Here is a 17,467-nt window from a genome sequence, read left to right on the forward strand (position 1 = left end):
TAGTGTTCATTCCCCCCCCTCAGCTGTCCCATAGTGTTCATTCCCCCCTCTCAGCAGTCCCATAGTGTTCATTTCCCCCCCCTCAGCTGTCCCATAGTGTTCACTTCCCTCTCCCCTGTCCCATAGTGTTCACTTCCCCCCCCTCCCCTGTCCCATAGTGTTCACTTCCCCCCCCTCCCCTGTCCCATAGTGTTCAGTTCCCCCCCTCCCCTGTCCCATAGTGTTCAGTTCCCCCCCCCCCCCTGTCCCATAGTGTTCAGTTCCCCCCCCTCCCTGTCCCAGTGTTCATTTCCCCCCCTCCCTGTCCCATAGTGTTCATTTCCCCCCCTCCCCTGTCCCATAGTGTTCATTTCCCCCCCCTCCCCTGTCCCATAGTGTTCATTTCCCCCCCTCCCCTGTCCCATAGTGTTCATTTCCCCCCCCATCCCATAGTGTTCATTCCCCCCCCCCTGTCCCATAGTGTTCATTTCCCCCCCCCCTGTCCCATAGTGTTCATTTCCCCCCCCCTGTCCCATAGTGTTCATTTCCCCCCCCCCCTGTCCCATAGTGTTCATTTCCCCCCCCTGTCCCATAGTGTTCATTTCCCCCCCCCCGTCCCATAGTGTTCATTTCCCCCCCCCCTGTCCCATAGTGTTCATTTCCCCCCCCCCTGTCCCATAGTGTTCATTTCCCCCCCTCCCCTGTCCCATAGTGTTCATTTCCCCCCCTCCCCTGTCCCATAGTGTTCATTTCCCCCCCTCCCCTGTCCCATAGTGTTCATTTCCCCCCCCATCCCATAGTGTTCATTCCCCCCCCCCTGTCCCATAGTGTTCATTTCCCCCCCCCCTGTCCCATAGTGTTCATTTCCCCCCCCCCTGTCCCATAGTGTTCATTTCCCCCCCCCCTGTCCCATAGTGTTCATTTCCCCCCCCCCTGTCCCATAGTGTTCATTTCCCCCCCCCCGTCCCATAGTGTTCATTTCCCCCCCCCTGTCCCATAGTGTTCATTTCCCCCCCCCTGTCCCATAGTGTTCATTTCCCCCCCCCCTGTCCCATAGTGTTCATTTCCCCCCCCCTGTCCCATAGTGTTCATTTCCCCCCCCCTGTCCCATAGTGTTCATTTCCCCCCCCCCTGTCCCATAGTGTTCATTCCCCCCCCCCCTGTCCCATAGTGTTCATTCCCCCCCCCCCTGTCCCATAGTGTTCATTTCCCCCCCCCGTCCCATAGTGTTCATTTCCCCCCCCCGTCCCATAGTGTTCATTTCCCCCCCCCCGTCCCATAGTGTTCATTTCCCCCCCCCTGTCCCATAGTGTTCATTTCCCCCCCCCTGTCCCATAGTGTTCATTTCCCCCCCTGTCCCATAGTGTTCATTTCCCCCCCCCCTCCCCTGTCCCATAGTGTTCATTCCCCCCCCCTCCCCTGTCCCATAGTGTTCATTCCCCCCCCTCCCCTGTCCCATAGTGTTCATTCCTCCCCCCGTCCCCTGTCCCATATAGTGTTCATTTCCCCCCCCCTGTCCCATAGTGTTCATTTCCCCCCCCCTGTCCCATAGTGTTCATTTCCCCCCCCTGTCCCATAGTGTTCATTTCCCCCCCCCGTCCCATAGTGTTCATTTCCCCCCCCCCTCCCCTGTCCCATAGTGTTCATTTCCCCCCCCCTCCCCTGTCCCATAGTGTTCATTTCCCCCCCCCTCCCCTGTCCCATAGTGTTCATTTCCCCCCCCCCTGTCCCATAGTGTTCATTCCCCCCCCCTCCCCTGTCCCATAGTGTTCATTCCCCCCCCCCTCCCCTGTCCCATAGTGTTCATTTCCCCCCCCTCCCCTGTCCCATAGTGTTCATTTCCCCCCCCCCCTCCCCTGTCCCATAGTGTTCATTTCCCCCCCCTCCCCTGTCCCATAGTGTTAATTCCCCCCCCCCCCCTGTCCCATAGTGTTAATTTCCCCCCCCCCCTCCCCTGTCCCATAGTGTTCATTTCCCCCCCCTCCCCTGTCCCATAGTGTTCATTTCCCCCCCCTCCCCTGTCCCATAGTGTTCATTTCCCCCCCGTCCCCTGTCCCATAGTGTTCATTCCTCCCCCCGTCCCCTGTCCCATAGTGTTCATTCCTCCCCCCGTCCCCTGTCCCATAGTGTTCATTCCTCCCCCCGTCCCCTGTCCCATAGTGTTCATTCCTCCCCCCGTCCCCTGTCCCATAGTGTTCATTCCTCCCCCCGTCCCCTGTCCCATAGTGTTCATTCCCCCCCTCCCCATTCCCATTAGTGTTCATTCCCCCCCCTCCCCTTTCCCATAGTGTTCATTTCTCCCCTGTCCCATAGTGTTCATTTCCCCCCTCCCCTGTCCCATAGTGTTCATTTCCCCCCTCCCCTGTCCCATAGTGTTCATTTCCCCCCTCCCCTGTCCCATAGTGTTCATTTCCCCCCTCCCCTGTCCCATAGTGTTCTTTCCCCCCCTGTCCCATAGTGTTCTTCCCCCCCATCCCATAGTGTTCTTCCCCCCCATCCCAAGTGCAGTATTCTTGACTTTTCATGTTATCATTACTATCTTTCATTGTGATTTATAATCCTCTGAATTGTTAATGCAAGCATGTCTGTTAAACTATTCACTACAAAAAAATTATTTAATTTCAGCAAATTTGACACATTTTTGGCCTGAAACGGGATAGGCCTATTTTCATCCGAAAATTACCTATCAATTACCAGTCTCTTATAACCACAGAGATGGTCACCAAACTAAAACCGAGTGTTCGACTTTGTTACCAATTGAAAGTGTTAACTCATTCTCAACAACCAGAAAGGTTTGGTATTTAAAACGATACACTTTAAAAAGCTTCAGAATGGGTTTTTCAAATTAGGACAAACAGGAGAAAAAAACCCAACAATTATGGAGAATCAAATAGAAATAACAAGGAAAAGAATTACACACACACGCACAAAAAAAGACATGAAAATCTGCTTTAAGAAATAGTGTCAACATTAAACAAGTTTAAAACACAGGGGATGCTTTTTGACCAGCTGTTCTCCACGTCAGGAAGACCTGCATTTGCAACTAATTTCAATAAGCCAAAAATCACATCAATTATGGGGGTCAGCAAGTGAAATGGAGCTCTGTAAACAGGGGGAAAAACTATCCTACATTTTAATTTTATGCAGAAAAGTGAGCGTCACACACGTGACTTGAATGGGTTTATAAAAACCATCTATAGTTTGGGCTGCTATTTCGTTTTACTTCTATTAGGGACTGTAGTAAAGGCACTTATATTGACATGCTTTGGCTTTGAATAAGACACTTGCCCCCTCTGCAGGCTGATAAAAGCAGGAAAATATGATTTTTGTTTTTTCATGTTTGCCTGTTTCTTCTTATGCATTTCACACCTTAGGAGACTGATCTAACCAATCAGTATGCTATCCCTAGGAATGCTTGATATGTGCATTGGGCGTGCCTGACACAGTTATACACATGCAGCTGAAAGATCTCTTCACTAATAGGGGAACAATAGAGGGATTCTGTCCAATGTAAATCATGCGGAGTAATCTCCGGTTTTGGGTTTCGCTCTTCTACGGCTGCACGGCGCCCTTTTTCTGTTATTAGTGGACTGATCTGAAACGGAGATGGGTGGGGAGGCTGAAGAAACTCGCCTAGCCGTGAGTGATGCCCAATAATGCAATCTAACCAAGTTTTAGTAAATTTGTTACATCCTTTTCAAACTTGATCTTGCTTTATTTTGATTTATATATTTGTTTGAAAGTCTTTACTTGCTGATTTACAAAATAATTGACTGCAGGGAGAGTCACCCTGTTCCCTCCCCACCCTTGTCTATCCTTCTGTCTATTTTATTTCTCTTCTTGTTTTTGTATAACTGTATATATTGGGAGATCGACTCTTGAAACATTTGTAATAATGTATACAATATTTCTGTGCTGATCTGTGACCAATATTCTACAAGTAAAGATGAAGTAATACATGTCCATTTAGCATAACCCGAATTGATTGTAAAACACACGATTACACAGGTAAGAGTGAATGGAAAGGAGCACATTCTGAATATTCAGCTTGAAGCATCATCATTACAATTTTCAGTCACCAGTTAAAATCCACAGTTCTCTATTTGCTAAACTTGCCAAACAAAGACAGTACACACTAATTTTTGCAATAAAAACATTAACATTTTGTACACCGTCTTACCGCTGTTCCCGTTGTTTAAAGTAGCTAATAAACTGAGGAAGTTCAGTCTGCAAATTAAAAGTGCGTGGGAGCCATTTTGGACCCTCAGGGCCACCGACCCTCCGTGAAATGGAAGCTAGACAATCCTTAACAGTCAGGAGATTCTCACATGGAAACTGGCTTAGCAAAACATGGGGTCTATGCGTGCTGAGTGACCTGTTCAAGAAACAAAATGATCAGCGTATACAAAATGATAACTCTGGGATTACAGAACTGCTAACGGCATTGCAGAAAGGGGTCTCATTTAAAGCTAGAGTCTCTCTGTCATCCTGACCTAGTCTTGTACTTTCTCTCTATTATACGTTAAACCCGGCCACTCTAAGGACCGGTAAATCAGTCTGTTATTACCTTAGACTCTGTGACAGAAAATAGCTGAGATTGTCCCCTCTCACCTGTAGTCTTTAATATGGGAGAAGTTGTAGAGGATGTCGGCTTCCTGTTCATTGTCTGTAAATATAAACCGCGGGTGATTTATTCCACCGAGGACCTGCTGCATGTCCGTGTAGACCCTACAGAAATACACACAGGGGTAGTTTGTAGGCGCAAAGCTGATCAATGGGGCATCATACTGACAGCTCATATTTATTCACCACTTTAGAATTGTATCAAACAGGAAGTGGAGTGAGAAACATATATATATATTAACTGAAGCGTTGCACGCCAAGTAACAAACATGTACAAAAAAAAAGCGATAAATGGGAAAACATCCAAAAGTTATAGAAGTTCTTTAAATCTGGACTTTTGCCTGAAAAGCAAACGGTCACTTCTTGAAAATTACATAATTGAATAAAACATTGAAAATCATGAATAACTTGTATTGGACTTTTTTCATATGATGCTTTAAGTTTATCTTCGATATTTAGCAATTAACTCAGAACAGACACACAATGCAAATGAAGAGGAGAGATAGAAACATTGGTTAAGCATGCTTTCACAGTGCCTACTACCAGAGGCAAAGCGTATTAAATAAAACCTGGGAAATGATAGTTCTGCTATGTTTACAATACAGGGTTAATCTAGCCTCTAGTGGCTGTCTCCCTGAAAGCCACTAGAGGCCACTTCCGCAATTCTCAGTGTGAAAATCGCATTGAACTCGTGTTGGACATCTATAGGAAAGCATTGAGTAATGCTTTCCTATGGGCGGTTTGATTGCGCGCGGCTCTGGTCATGCATGCACATTCGGCTCCACTCGGGAGCGGACGTCGGTAGGGGGAGGACCTAATAACCCTATAGTGCCTGGAAAACTGGTTTGTTTTCCTGGCACTATAGGATCCCTTTAACAGCTTTTGATCTTGTGCATTTTTCCCTTTGGGTAAAATAAGGTGAAATTAGACACCGAAAGTTCTCAATACTCCAGATGTGAAATCATTCCTTGATTGTAAGCAGGGCCGTTTTTAATATTGATTGGACCCTGGGCAAACATTTGCCTGGGCCCCCTGGATCCTGGCCCCCCACTTCCCGGGCATGCAATCACAACCTCAACTCCCACTAACCGGCAGAACTAATGTATAGAGTGCCCTGCTGCAAGAATATTTTTCAGGCCTTCCCTGTATCGCAAGAGGGAAGAAAAGAGAAATCCCCATCTTTCATATAAGTCATGCGATGCTATGACAGCTGGGGACCTACTATCCTTGCAGGGTTGTATTTGTGAGCAGTGTTTGTGCATTTGAAGGTAAGCATGTTTTTGTATAGAGTGTATGTGTGCATGTAGGGGTGTATTTGTATGTGCTGTTACCATTGGAATGCAGGGGTGTGTGTTTGTCTGTAGTGTTGGCTTTTAAATGCAGGCATGCTTTTGTCTGTAGAGTTGATGTTTGTATATAATTTTAGTGTTTTAATACAGGGGTGTGTTTGTATGTAATGTTTGCATTTGTATGCAGGGGGGTGTTTGGATGTAGTGTTGTCTTTTAAATGCATATGTACATTTGTGTGTAGTATTGGTATTTCAGCAAAGGGGTTTGTGTATATGTAATGTTTGTATTTGCATGGGTGTGTTTCCATGTTCTGATTTCTGGGATGTATGTACATACATATTACCACATATAAACATACACATTACCACGCAGATACACACATAAACACCTTGACACATACTGGCATATACACCCATACACAGATACACCCTATGGCACACAGATAAATGCACTTTGATACACACACTAGTACAGCCACACATCGACACAGATATGTACTCCCTCAGATACACACATACACAGGTACACATGCAGGGGTGTATTTGTGTACAGTGCTAGTGATGGAATGTAGGAGTGTATTTGTGTGCAGTGCTAGCGATGGAATGTAGGAGTGTATTTGTGTGCAGCGTTGGCATTCAAATGCTGGGATGTATGCATTACCACTCACTCAGATGGACACTTACACACCGACACATACATACACACAGGTAAACATACACACTGACCCACAAGTACACATACACAGGTAAACATACACACAGCCAGATACACACACAGCCAGATACACACACACACACACACAGCCAGATACACACAGCCAGATACACACACTGACATAAACACAGTCACACACACATATATAAGTGTCAATTTACATATTTTAATCTCTGCCCTCTAGCAGCTTCTGGATAGCAACTCCCAACAACCTTGGCCAATATAATGCCTCAACTCTGTTCTTACATAGTTAAAATAAATATTTGTCAATGTTTTATTTATTTATATTTAATAGGGCACTGTCAGGTTCATCTAGAAATTTTTAACATGTAGTTATCCTCAGTGTGTTTCATTACAAACACTCACACATGGGTGTTTGTAATGGCTGATAAATAAAAGTGAAATCAGAAATTACAAACAGAAAAAAAAATATTTAGCCACCCTCCTGTCTCCTCACCTTTTGGGTACAGTGGGGTGGCTTCCCTGGGGTCCAGTGGGAGCTTGCTGGCCCTGGCTGATGGGAGTTTGCATTCAGCTGCCCCAGTCCCTCTCCACCACAATGCTTGCATCCTCTCAGTCGCGGCACTGAGAAGGAAGTGATCTGTTCTTACTGGTAGGAGGCAATCTGACCGCACTTCCTCCCAGCATGCCCGGGGAACAAAGAGACTCACAGGGCAGTGTGTGCGGGGGCTAGCTGTGAGTATCTAGTCAGCCACCCCCATATTACAGGGCCCCAGTCCGGAGCAGTATTAAAGGGCCGGGGCCCCTAATTGTCTCAGGTGCTGCAGGGGGCCTTAGGCCCCCCCAGGAGTAACTGGGCCCAGGGCAGCTGCCCCGTTTGCCCCTCCTTAAAGACGGCCCTGATTGTAAGTGATATCATAAAATGTATCGAACACAAGAACATTTTGTTTGATTCTACTGTTTAACAAACTGGGTACAGAAATAAGAGCACATTGGGAGCACCCTGTGAGAGCTCCTGTCTTAGCCACTGATTTTCTCGTCTCTGTGAGCCTTTGTTCAGCACTTGCTCTAAACATACCTAATCCTGCCAGGCAAGGTTTCTGCTGGAGCGCTCGACAGCTGTATATATTGCTGCAATCCACGGCACAGTGCCGCCTGGTGCTTGTGCCCGATGGGAGAGATGACTGCTATCCCAGTTTGCCAGGTGCTGGGCCCATAGAGAATCCTCCTGCTACCCTGTCCCCCCTCTGGACTCTACACCTCGGAGGACCTCTTGCTCATTCTGCAAATATTGGAGACAGGTTCACAAGACCCAGTATATCACCAACGGCAGACGCCACATGCTCTTCGGAGCCCCACGATGATAGAGCTCCACATCATCAATAAACTACACAGCATTTTATCAGAATTTTAGAAAAAGCTGCAACAGAGTGAAACCTCCTGGACACCAAAAGCGGACAAGTGGTTCGCCTCGGTGGTTTCCGCGTGAAACCATCAAGAACCGGGCAGTTGCAGCCTTAGTGAAAAGGCTGATTCCAATCAGTCCCCAGGCCTGAGTCCTAAAGGACCATGAACCTGGGACACTGCATGCTGCTGGGCAACCTGGAGAGGCCTTATCAGTGCCGCAGGGTCAAGTCCTCTACTTGCAAAGGACAACATCCCAGAATAATCGCTGGGGAGAAGTGGCCTACTAATATGGTACAGCGGGACTGTGAGCTGCACTTGGAGGGCATAGGCTGAGCTGAAGCTCCCTACATTTATTTTAAGCTATGGCATGGCTCCCGCTTCTATAGTTTGATTTTCCTCTTCGAGCTCTTGTTTTACTGGATTTAAATGGTCTTAACTGCTTAACTTTTTATGTCTCCTAAAGTTCTATCAGACACCAGACTGTTACTAGATCATAGCACGGCCTCCTTGGTGGACACAAGAGTCTTCAAATGTGTATTATGTCTCTTTCTGGCCTTGGCATCTCACTGTCTCTACTAGCATCTGGTCTTATAACCCTCATGCTCTCTGACACGGCATTTAGCTAGTTTATTATGCATGTTTTACAAACGTAAAAAAGAATGCGACATTCCTGTATGACATAGTTGGCAAAGCTTGTGTCATTTCCTGGCAGTAAAATCTAAAAATAAGATCACTAACGATTTTATCTTAGATAACCACCTGATGATATTTGTATATTCCCAGTATCTGTAAATTGTAAGGGACTTTAAAGAGATCACTGGCTGTAGTAATATTAGTGGATGCCAACACACAACCCTTGGAAACACACCCTGCATTACAGGTACACTTATATAGCAAACACCAGTTACTGCAGTATAAAGTAACAAATAGTGTAACGTTTTATTACACTTTATACAGCAATGAATGGCGTTAATCTGTTTGTGTGTTGGGAACTCCACTGCCTGAGAAAGGGGGCAGCCGTGAGCGATTTTCGCAGAGCCTGTACTCAGCTCTTCGCCATGTGTTCTCCTAATACTATATAAAAGACGATTTAAAGGGGAAGTAGATTTATTTCTATATGGTTCCACTTGTTCGTGGAAGGTTATTAATTATTTATATACTTTACTATTGTGCAACCTTCTGAATTTTCTGTTAGTGTGTGAGAGCACTTGATTTTTAGTAAAACACGTGCACTCATCACTTTTAGATACATTCGACAAATATCATTTAAAGCAACTGAAAACACTTTTTCTGCCGAACATTCCCTTATAACAACCATAAAATGGAGAAAGTTATTAAAGAATAAAACACAGAAAAACAATACAATTGGGAGCCATTTTAAGCATTTTCACAGCATGCGCCAAAACGAAGGCAGACATTGGGGACATCTGTCACTGGTTTTGTATTTGTCAGAGTTGCTTGTATTGCTTACAAGGTTTAGTGCGCACATCGATGTACTATTGTAGCCAAATCACCTATTGATCTAGAAGAGGAACATACTTGAAGATTTTACTCTTGTCGTGTAACGGTGGCTCTACAGGGAGGGGCAGGATTTCTTTGTTTTCCGCAAAAATACTCTATAAAATAAAACAGAAAATAAGTATAAGAAACCAAATTTCATTCATTTATTTTATTAACGAAAAAAAGAGAAAAAAACAAAGTCACTTCATCAATGGAATGAAACTAAATGGAATGAAAAAAAAAATCACTTCAAGAAGCTATATTAACCCCTCAAGGACCAAACTTCTAGAATAAAAGGGAATCATGACATGTCACACGTCATGTGTCCTTAAGGGGTTAAACGGTTAGCAGCCTTCCCTCCCCACACCTCCCTAACCCATCATGCTTCCTCTCCTCTTACTGGGTCATCTAATAACCTAAACCTTTATTGTAAACTCTTCTAACACATGACTCTTCCCATACATGAAATACCTCTGACCCTTATCTCGTGTCATTTTACTAAACCCCTTTAGACTGCAAGCTTCCAACTTGTCTTGTTGCAACTACTTGTATGTTAGTCCACCTATTTTTTTTTTTATAAATGTTGTTTTATTGAGTATATAACAATGGTCATGCAAGAAAGTCATGTAATAATGCGGTTGCACAGGTCTCACATGAAAGATACAATGTAAACGTGATGGGCAGAATAGGTTTAGCTCAGGCAATAGATACATTTTAGATAGTTATTTGGTTGTGCTAAAATCGTGAAAGTGACAGCGACTCATTATATCCTCTGTGTTTGGAACTGCTGAGTTTCAGCAGGATTCTTTTTGTTTTGTTAGATAACTAACTTAAAATACAGAAAGACGCGGAATCTTTACCTGATAATAAGTGTCCGCAGGCTCAGGAGTGTGACAGCTGACGTGACTTATATCTACAGGCGCCCATGGAAAGAGTAGACAGTCCCGAATTAACGCATTGGACTCACCATAAGCATAGTCACGGGAAACTTCCTCTGTAAAAAGGGATACGGAGGTATCAAACAATGACTTTATCAATACTAAGACAGCAGCTAAATAGTTTGAGTGTTAAATATGGAATAGAATTCCTTCCAGCTCTCAAAGAGTTGCAGAGTAATGCAGGTTCCAAAAACTGTACAGTATGTTAAAGGAACACGATAGCATTTGGAATAAACACATGTATTCCCACCACTATAGCGTTCTTCCAACTATTTAGGTGTCCGCCCCCTATGTACATTAAAAAAAAAAATTAGATTAACCTTTTAGCTGTGCCTGTATCTGTGGTGGTTTACCAAAGAAAGCAAATAAAATTATAAACAAATAAGATCCCTCCCCCCCCCCTTTGGACCACCAGGGTTCATTCCGGTCCCAGGAGGGTATCCACCATTACCTCTTGCACCTACCGTTGAAGTGTGCCCCACGATTAAGATGTCGATGGCTGCAGATGTTTCCTCGGCCGAAGCCTACATCGACACGTTAGTCCGACTGGACTCATTTCGCTAACCTCTGGGCTAATCTGGCGGCACGGCAGCAGCACAAATAAATGCCTGTAGCGACCACCACCGAGCCTCCGGCTCAGCAGTCCAGCACACACCGGACCACCTTCCAATCGAAGCCCCCCTGCACTCAGCTAGGCCTGTAACAAATCAACACACCGTGGCGGAGGCCAGGGAGATTGGAGAACGCAGCTCCTCCAAAACCTGACTGCGGACCGACAAGAATAGTGCTGAGGAGCAAGGCCATGACACAAGGCTATGGGAATCTGCATTCCAATGCACCCACAACGGGCGACTCTTACTGTGGGAAGACTGGGTGGCACCCCAACACAGGGCTGCAGTCACTGCCTCCACAGTGTTCATACCCACCTGCTAGAAGCTTACCTTGCCTGCCTGAAGGGTGTGAGGAAAGAGGCACTGGCACGGGGCTGGTCTCTCTATCATGGCCAGCCTGTGGTTTGGGCTGGACAAGGTTACCGTTATCACTAGGCATCCCGCATTCATAATGGCACCATTTTGGTTAACTAAACTGTGATTTCTGCTTGGCTTCTGCCCCTTGCAATCTATCTCTGACCAGTGGTACTATGCCTATTTGCTAGTCTGCTATGCAGCAGCACTAAATAGCTAATATCCTCTTGTCTGGCTGGTCTATTAGAGGTATAGGCTAAGCCTTTCAAACTGTACCATAACATGGATAGATGGATTTTGCTGTTTAGCTCACAGTTAAATGAGATCATTTGCAAATGTGTTATCCTCAGCTCGCTGTTTGTATAATCAATGTACAAGTATTATAAACACAGATCTCAATACTCAAGTCCGAAGTAAAAAATATGTATTGTCACTTCAGCTTATTCAACCTATCACTCTTGATCTCTCCCTCCTGACACATCTATGGTGAGCATGTTTACAGTCTTAACCAGATCATCCTGTCTGTTCCACTACATGCTCATATTGCTCGATTGTTGACTGTTATTATATAAACAATGTGCCAATGTTTAGAATGCCACACTAACGATTTTCAATTCTGTGTCATGTCTATGCCTGTCGATGCTGTTGTGGCAAGGCAAGCTAATGTTGTTATTTATGCACAACAAAAATGAAGAAAGAAAAAAAAAATACTTGATGTCTGTCACCATCTACTTCCACAAACCTTTTGAAATTGCTGATGCATAAAGTAAAAAGCAAAATATATAAAAAAAAAAAATTTTTTTTTTTTTTATTTCTATTTGGATGAAAAAGTAATTTTAAATACAACCTGGGAATTTGAAATATTTGGATACGTTTTTCAAACTAATATATTCGGATAAACTTATAAAACGCTTTAACATTTTGAAAAACTTGATATAATTCTGCGTATGATATTTAAAAAAACAACAAAATTATTATTTTAAACGTTTACTCAAAAATATTAAACCTCTAACATCAGCTATTCTGGCCTTAACTTTTAAGATCAACACACTGAAAATCCCATGGAGAGACCGCATTGATACATACCGCCATTGTCCAAGTCTCGGAGGGGCCACAGGACAGTGTAGGTCATTTCTTGTGGGATGTAATACAGAGGCGCTGTACCAAACGTGGGCTTGTCCGAATGTTGTATTCTGGAGCCAAACTCATCCATGATGTACCAGACCGGAATCTTATCCTCAGCAGACTAAGCAGTAAAAGAACATTTGTGTTAGATTGGAGACTGACCGAGTCTCCTATAGATGATACACATGTTAATGAATACATAAAACTGCAGAGCGAAGCCATCTATCTGTACATCGCATGTTTCAAACCTGGATAAAAATATCTTAAGAGGGGGGGCGGGGCTTGACCAGCTAGATAAACAGACGCATGTTACACGAGCTCCTGGGCCCATCAAGCCTAAAATCGAACTTACAGGCAGCCACGCTGTGGAATCTACCGGCAAACTAGCCAGCTACAAGGGGGAGACCGAGAGGATCCGAGCGATACCAAACTCGGAGCCCGTTGGGACCCTTTGCGGCCTACAAGCACGCCAGACGCTGGAGAGACGGCCGCTCCCCAGCGCTGGTAACCACCAAGCATGGCGGACTTCTACCTCCCCCCCCCCTATGGACCGGCGGGGGTCATCCTGGTCCCAGGAGGCTACCCACCTCTGCACTCGATGGCTACTAGGCAGAGCGACGAAGCGGCACCCAAGATGGCGGGAAACACGAGCAGCACCACAATAGAGGCCTACCTTGCAGCATCCCAGGCAAGACTTGACCGCATCTTCGCCAGATTCTGGGCTACACTGGCAACACGGCAAAAAAGCACATCGGAGCCTGTCCGGCCCGCAGCTGAACTGGCGACGCAACAAACTCGCTCCCGCAGACCCACCGAACACCCGACACTACTGGGCGGTAGGGTGAAAAAGCGACGCCCCCACAAGAAGCGGCACACGACTAAGAAATGCACGCCGGCCTTCCCACGAAAGCAGGCAACATACTGCGATAAGCAAGCAGCAGGGGAAAGAGAGGACGGTGCCCAAACTCACAGAAACCGGACACATTCAGCCCTGCAAGATGGCGGAGCATCGAGCAGAGACGCCACATGGCTCCCAAATGCAGAACAGCCCTGCACTCCCACAGAAAACAGCTCGCAGCAGAAAGACGGTCTGCTCCAACATGATCAGCGACCGCCCCACAGACTGGGCATCGGATGAGAGATGGCGAAGTCCCGAACTGCCTGCAGACGCCCTACCGTGTCACCGCTGGTAAAGAGGACTCTATAAACCACATCTAAAGTGGTGGACTCCTGTTACTAATCAACTCATAAAAGCTGACGTTAACCTTCACAGTTATTTTGAATGCACACACGACCTAACATACTACTAACCAAACACACTCGCATCATAGCCAGTCAGGTCAGTTAACTATTGACACCTTGACCTACTCAGCATGCATACTTTTTGTTTCATTTAATTCTTAAACCCAGCCAGTCATCTAGCCTGCTCAATAGTTAGGATTAATAACTCTGGTGGGTACCACATTCTCATTCAACTATAATTTAATTTTTAAAGCGCTAGATACGCATACACCCACTGTTACCTCTGCTAACTTCATATCTAGTTAAAACAATCACTGGGCTCTTAATGCCTATATGTCACACCACAACTGAGATACACACGCATCACCTAAAGAGCTACTAGTTCTGTTATATGCATGTTTAGCCTAGCAAGTTATACTATAAACATGATGTCTAATCGTATGATATTTTCTTGTAATAAAAAAAAAAAATGTGCTGTCTAACCTGCCACGCTTTGTAATGTTATGAAAATGCATGTAGAAGCTGTCGTGGCTCTACACGCTCGTTGTTCAACTATGCACAAGAAAAATAAAGAATTATAAAAAGAAAAATATCTTAAGAGGAGGGAGAATAACCATGGAGCTTTACACATGTAGAGCTCTTCTTTGGGTAAATAGGTCAATTTAATTAAAATGTAAAGTCTATAATGCTGCCTAGCGAAATATCTGCCTGTGTTAGCTTTTGGCATTCTGAGAGAATTGTGGAAATGTGTAGAATTATTCACTAAAGCTACAATTCTCGGAAATTCAAGGTGAAATTTAAAACCATGTATTGTCCAAGACAGCTATGATTACATTTCCCCTATTTTGACCTAGAATTTGAATTCCTGACAATTCGCACACCTAAATACCCGATTATTCTTCTCACAAGGTCTTTTTTTGCCTTAACTTTTAAAAATGATTCAAAGAAAAGTATGTCCATTATTGAATCATTGGGGAGCTTTGTCACTTGATGCGGTCAGAGATTTTCTATGCAGAGACAAAATTGTGCAATCAATGGATGGACGCATACAGTAACATAGAAAATAGCAGCACTTTGTCACGGCGGTCGGCAGAATAAAGGACAGAAATCGCAATAAAAGAACAATAGCGTATGTACTAGCTTTTACATTTCTTATGGCATTCTGGGAGAGTTGAAAAAAATAAATAAAATAAAGAGTCAGAACTGCTACATTTAGGCACAAACACCCAAATTTAGAGGGGAAAAAAACCCAACCTTACTATTCTGGGCTAAATTGTGTAATTCATTTATTAATTCTCCACCATTCCTGGTCTCTCTCTCAAACACGGCTTAGGATATGTAAAACATTAAGGTTTTATGAATATTCGGATATTGTTATATTTCTAAACATTGGAGCTTTCCTTTAAAGTTGTCAAATAATGACATCTGCATTTAACTCTAGATTTTATTTGCCTAATCCAGCAGAGTTTAATCTTGTATCTGATCTATTAACCCCTTAAGGACCAAACTTCTGGAATAAAAGGGAATCATGACATGTCACACATGTCATGTGTCCTTAAGGGGTTAAAAGAGCGAATTTATTTGGGAAAAAGTCACTGAATTGAGGCACGGTTTGTTGAAGCAAAACTAAGACTGATACAGAGCGAGAGTCTCTTACCCCCTGAGACAGCTGGTAGGTCTGGTTATACTGCCACATTTCTTTCAGCACTTCCTCCACAACCCCCTCGTCCGGCACCTCACCATGAAAGGGTATTGCCATGAGATTCGCCATGCGGTGGAGGAGACCGGGTACTTGCATGAGCTGGTGACGGGCATGTTCAACACGATACGTCCATGCATGGTCAATCAGAAAAATGCTGAAAAAAATTATGTTTATGTGAGTCAGATAAAAGCTAACAATGTATTACACCACAATGGTATATTGTAGATAGAATTACACAAAATAAAGAATATTCACACAGTAGTGTTAGCCTTTGATACATTCCCATTTTCTGAACCATACCTTCTTAAAGCGACTGTCACCCCCACCATGTGTATTTTATCATCGTTATGAAAGACTCACATTTACTGTGTTTGAATTTCACTTAAATTCCAATGCAGTCAGAAGATATAAGGCAAAATAAAGGCTACTTTGTTTTCTGTATTTTTGCTATTCTCGACAAAAAGGAGGAGCGACTGCTGTCACTGGTGATGGCTGTGGGGAAAATGCATTGTCTGCTGAGCTCTCCAGTCGCAATGGATCCTCCACAGACATCAGTGCTCAACGGTCTCACGCAGATAAAGCATCACAAGCTGAAGACAAAATCATACAAAGGGCAGTCCCAACATGGAGAGCGGACTGTCCTACTGGGGATAACCCAAAACTACAACACAATCAAATAACAAATGTCCAATATTTGGGGCACGTCAGACAATGATAAGGCCCTCTAATGAAAAATTTTGAAACGGTTTATTGAAAAGAACATATAATAAGATGTAAATGGACTCAAATACAAACAGTTAAAATTGGGCTCCAATACAAAGAATGGGGGAGAAGCAAATGAATACAGACAACAGAGGTATATACAATTAACCCCTGGAGAGGCCCTCTAGACAGGAAAAGTGCTTATTGTATAGAATGGTAACTAAAAATGGCATTAAATCATTTCACAGAGGAGCCACTATGGGTTAACCCATTGGCTACAAAGAGCCTGTCATTCTAATGCAGTATAAATTGTACCCGGATTACGGAGTCAGCTCTTCAAGTGATATCAAAGAGGAAATCATTTTTTTATATCTCTTTAGTATCTCTGTTGATTTTGGAGTATAGATTATCAAGCATTACTGGTAGACCATGTTTGGTCAGACTTGGAGAAGAGGGATTTAACAGAGGAAAATCTTCTTCAGAAATGTGGGAGTCAGGAGCATACATTGGCAGTGATTTCCTCTATTTTTCCCGAGTCTCCAGTTGAAGTTTGGGAGAATAGTAGGTGTTACAAGATTGAGATTTTTCTGAGTTTACAGCCGTCTCCCTTTCCTTCTCTCTTTTTTGGGGCCATTATCTTGACCACACAAGATTTGTGATGGCTGGATGTCCTGGGAAATATAGTCAGAAGTACTTGGATTGCAGAGGTTTACCTCGCTGCTTATGTTTGGAAGCTCTGGTGTCCAAAGTTTCTCTCCAAGTCCTGGTATAATGTGTATGTTTCCAAGCGATCATACATTTTGTATACCCTCAGGCAGCACTGAACAAAACAATAATGTAAAGTGCAATCTGAGTACTGCATTAGTTTTAGAATTCGTACACTTTTACCATCTTGGAATTCAGAACCGGATTGTTGATTAATCACAATAAGTAAAAAGCGTGCCCTGGTTAGGTTTATACACCTGAGGATAAAGACAGAAACGATTCGGCTATATCCCCCACCCCCTTTCTCTTACCTATTGGGATCCGAGGCCTTTAGACCGTCTTCTTTGGTTACAATGACTTTGAATGATGGTATGAGGCCAGGATTCGACTTCTTTACCGGTTCGGTTTCGATTTCTTCCTCAACGTCGTCTTCTTCTGCTGCTTCCTCAACCTGCATTATTCCGAACACTTCGCCAGCATCAAAGATCTACATAAAGAGAATAAAGGCAAATTCAAATCAGAAAGAAAACGAAAACAATAAACAAATTGCACCCGGGTCCCATGAAGGCTAGTATGCTGATACAGTCACACTAACAATGTGGAGGTTCGCTCAC

The 17,467-nt window shown here is 44.2% G+C and overlaps 1 protein-coding gene across 1 annotated transcript in view; it reads right to left on the reverse strand.

The window, feature by feature from the left end:
* The window catches only part of TTLL12 (tubulin tyrosine ligase like 12), a 29,033-nt gene that overhangs the window by 8,073 nt on the left and 3,493 nt on the right, over positions 1–17,467 (reverse strand). Inside the window, exons 2-8 of the mRNA XM_063446710.1 lie at positions 17,165–17,340; positions 15,402–15,600; positions 12,464–12,623; positions 10,335–10,468; positions 9,514–9,590; positions 4,591–4,707; positions 4,160–4,354 (exon numbers count right to left, since the gene is read on the reverse strand). Of these exons, the coding sequence (XP_063302780.1) occupies positions 4,160–4,354; positions 4,591–4,707; positions 9,514–9,590; positions 10,335–10,468; positions 12,464–12,623; positions 15,402–15,600; positions 17,165–17,340 (1,058 nt within the window). The remainder of the gene's footprint in view (positions 1–4,159; positions 4,355–4,590; positions 4,708–9,513; positions 9,591–10,334; positions 10,469–12,463; positions 12,624–15,401; positions 15,601–17,164; positions 17,341–17,467) is intronic.

Source organism: Pelobates fuscus, chromosome 3 (genome assembly GCF_036172605.1).
Source record: "Pelobates fuscus isolate aPelFus1 chromosome 3, aPelFus1.pri, whole genome shotgun sequence".
NCBI lineage: Eukaryota > Metazoa > Chordata > Amphibia > Anura > Pelobatidae > Pelobates > Pelobates fuscus.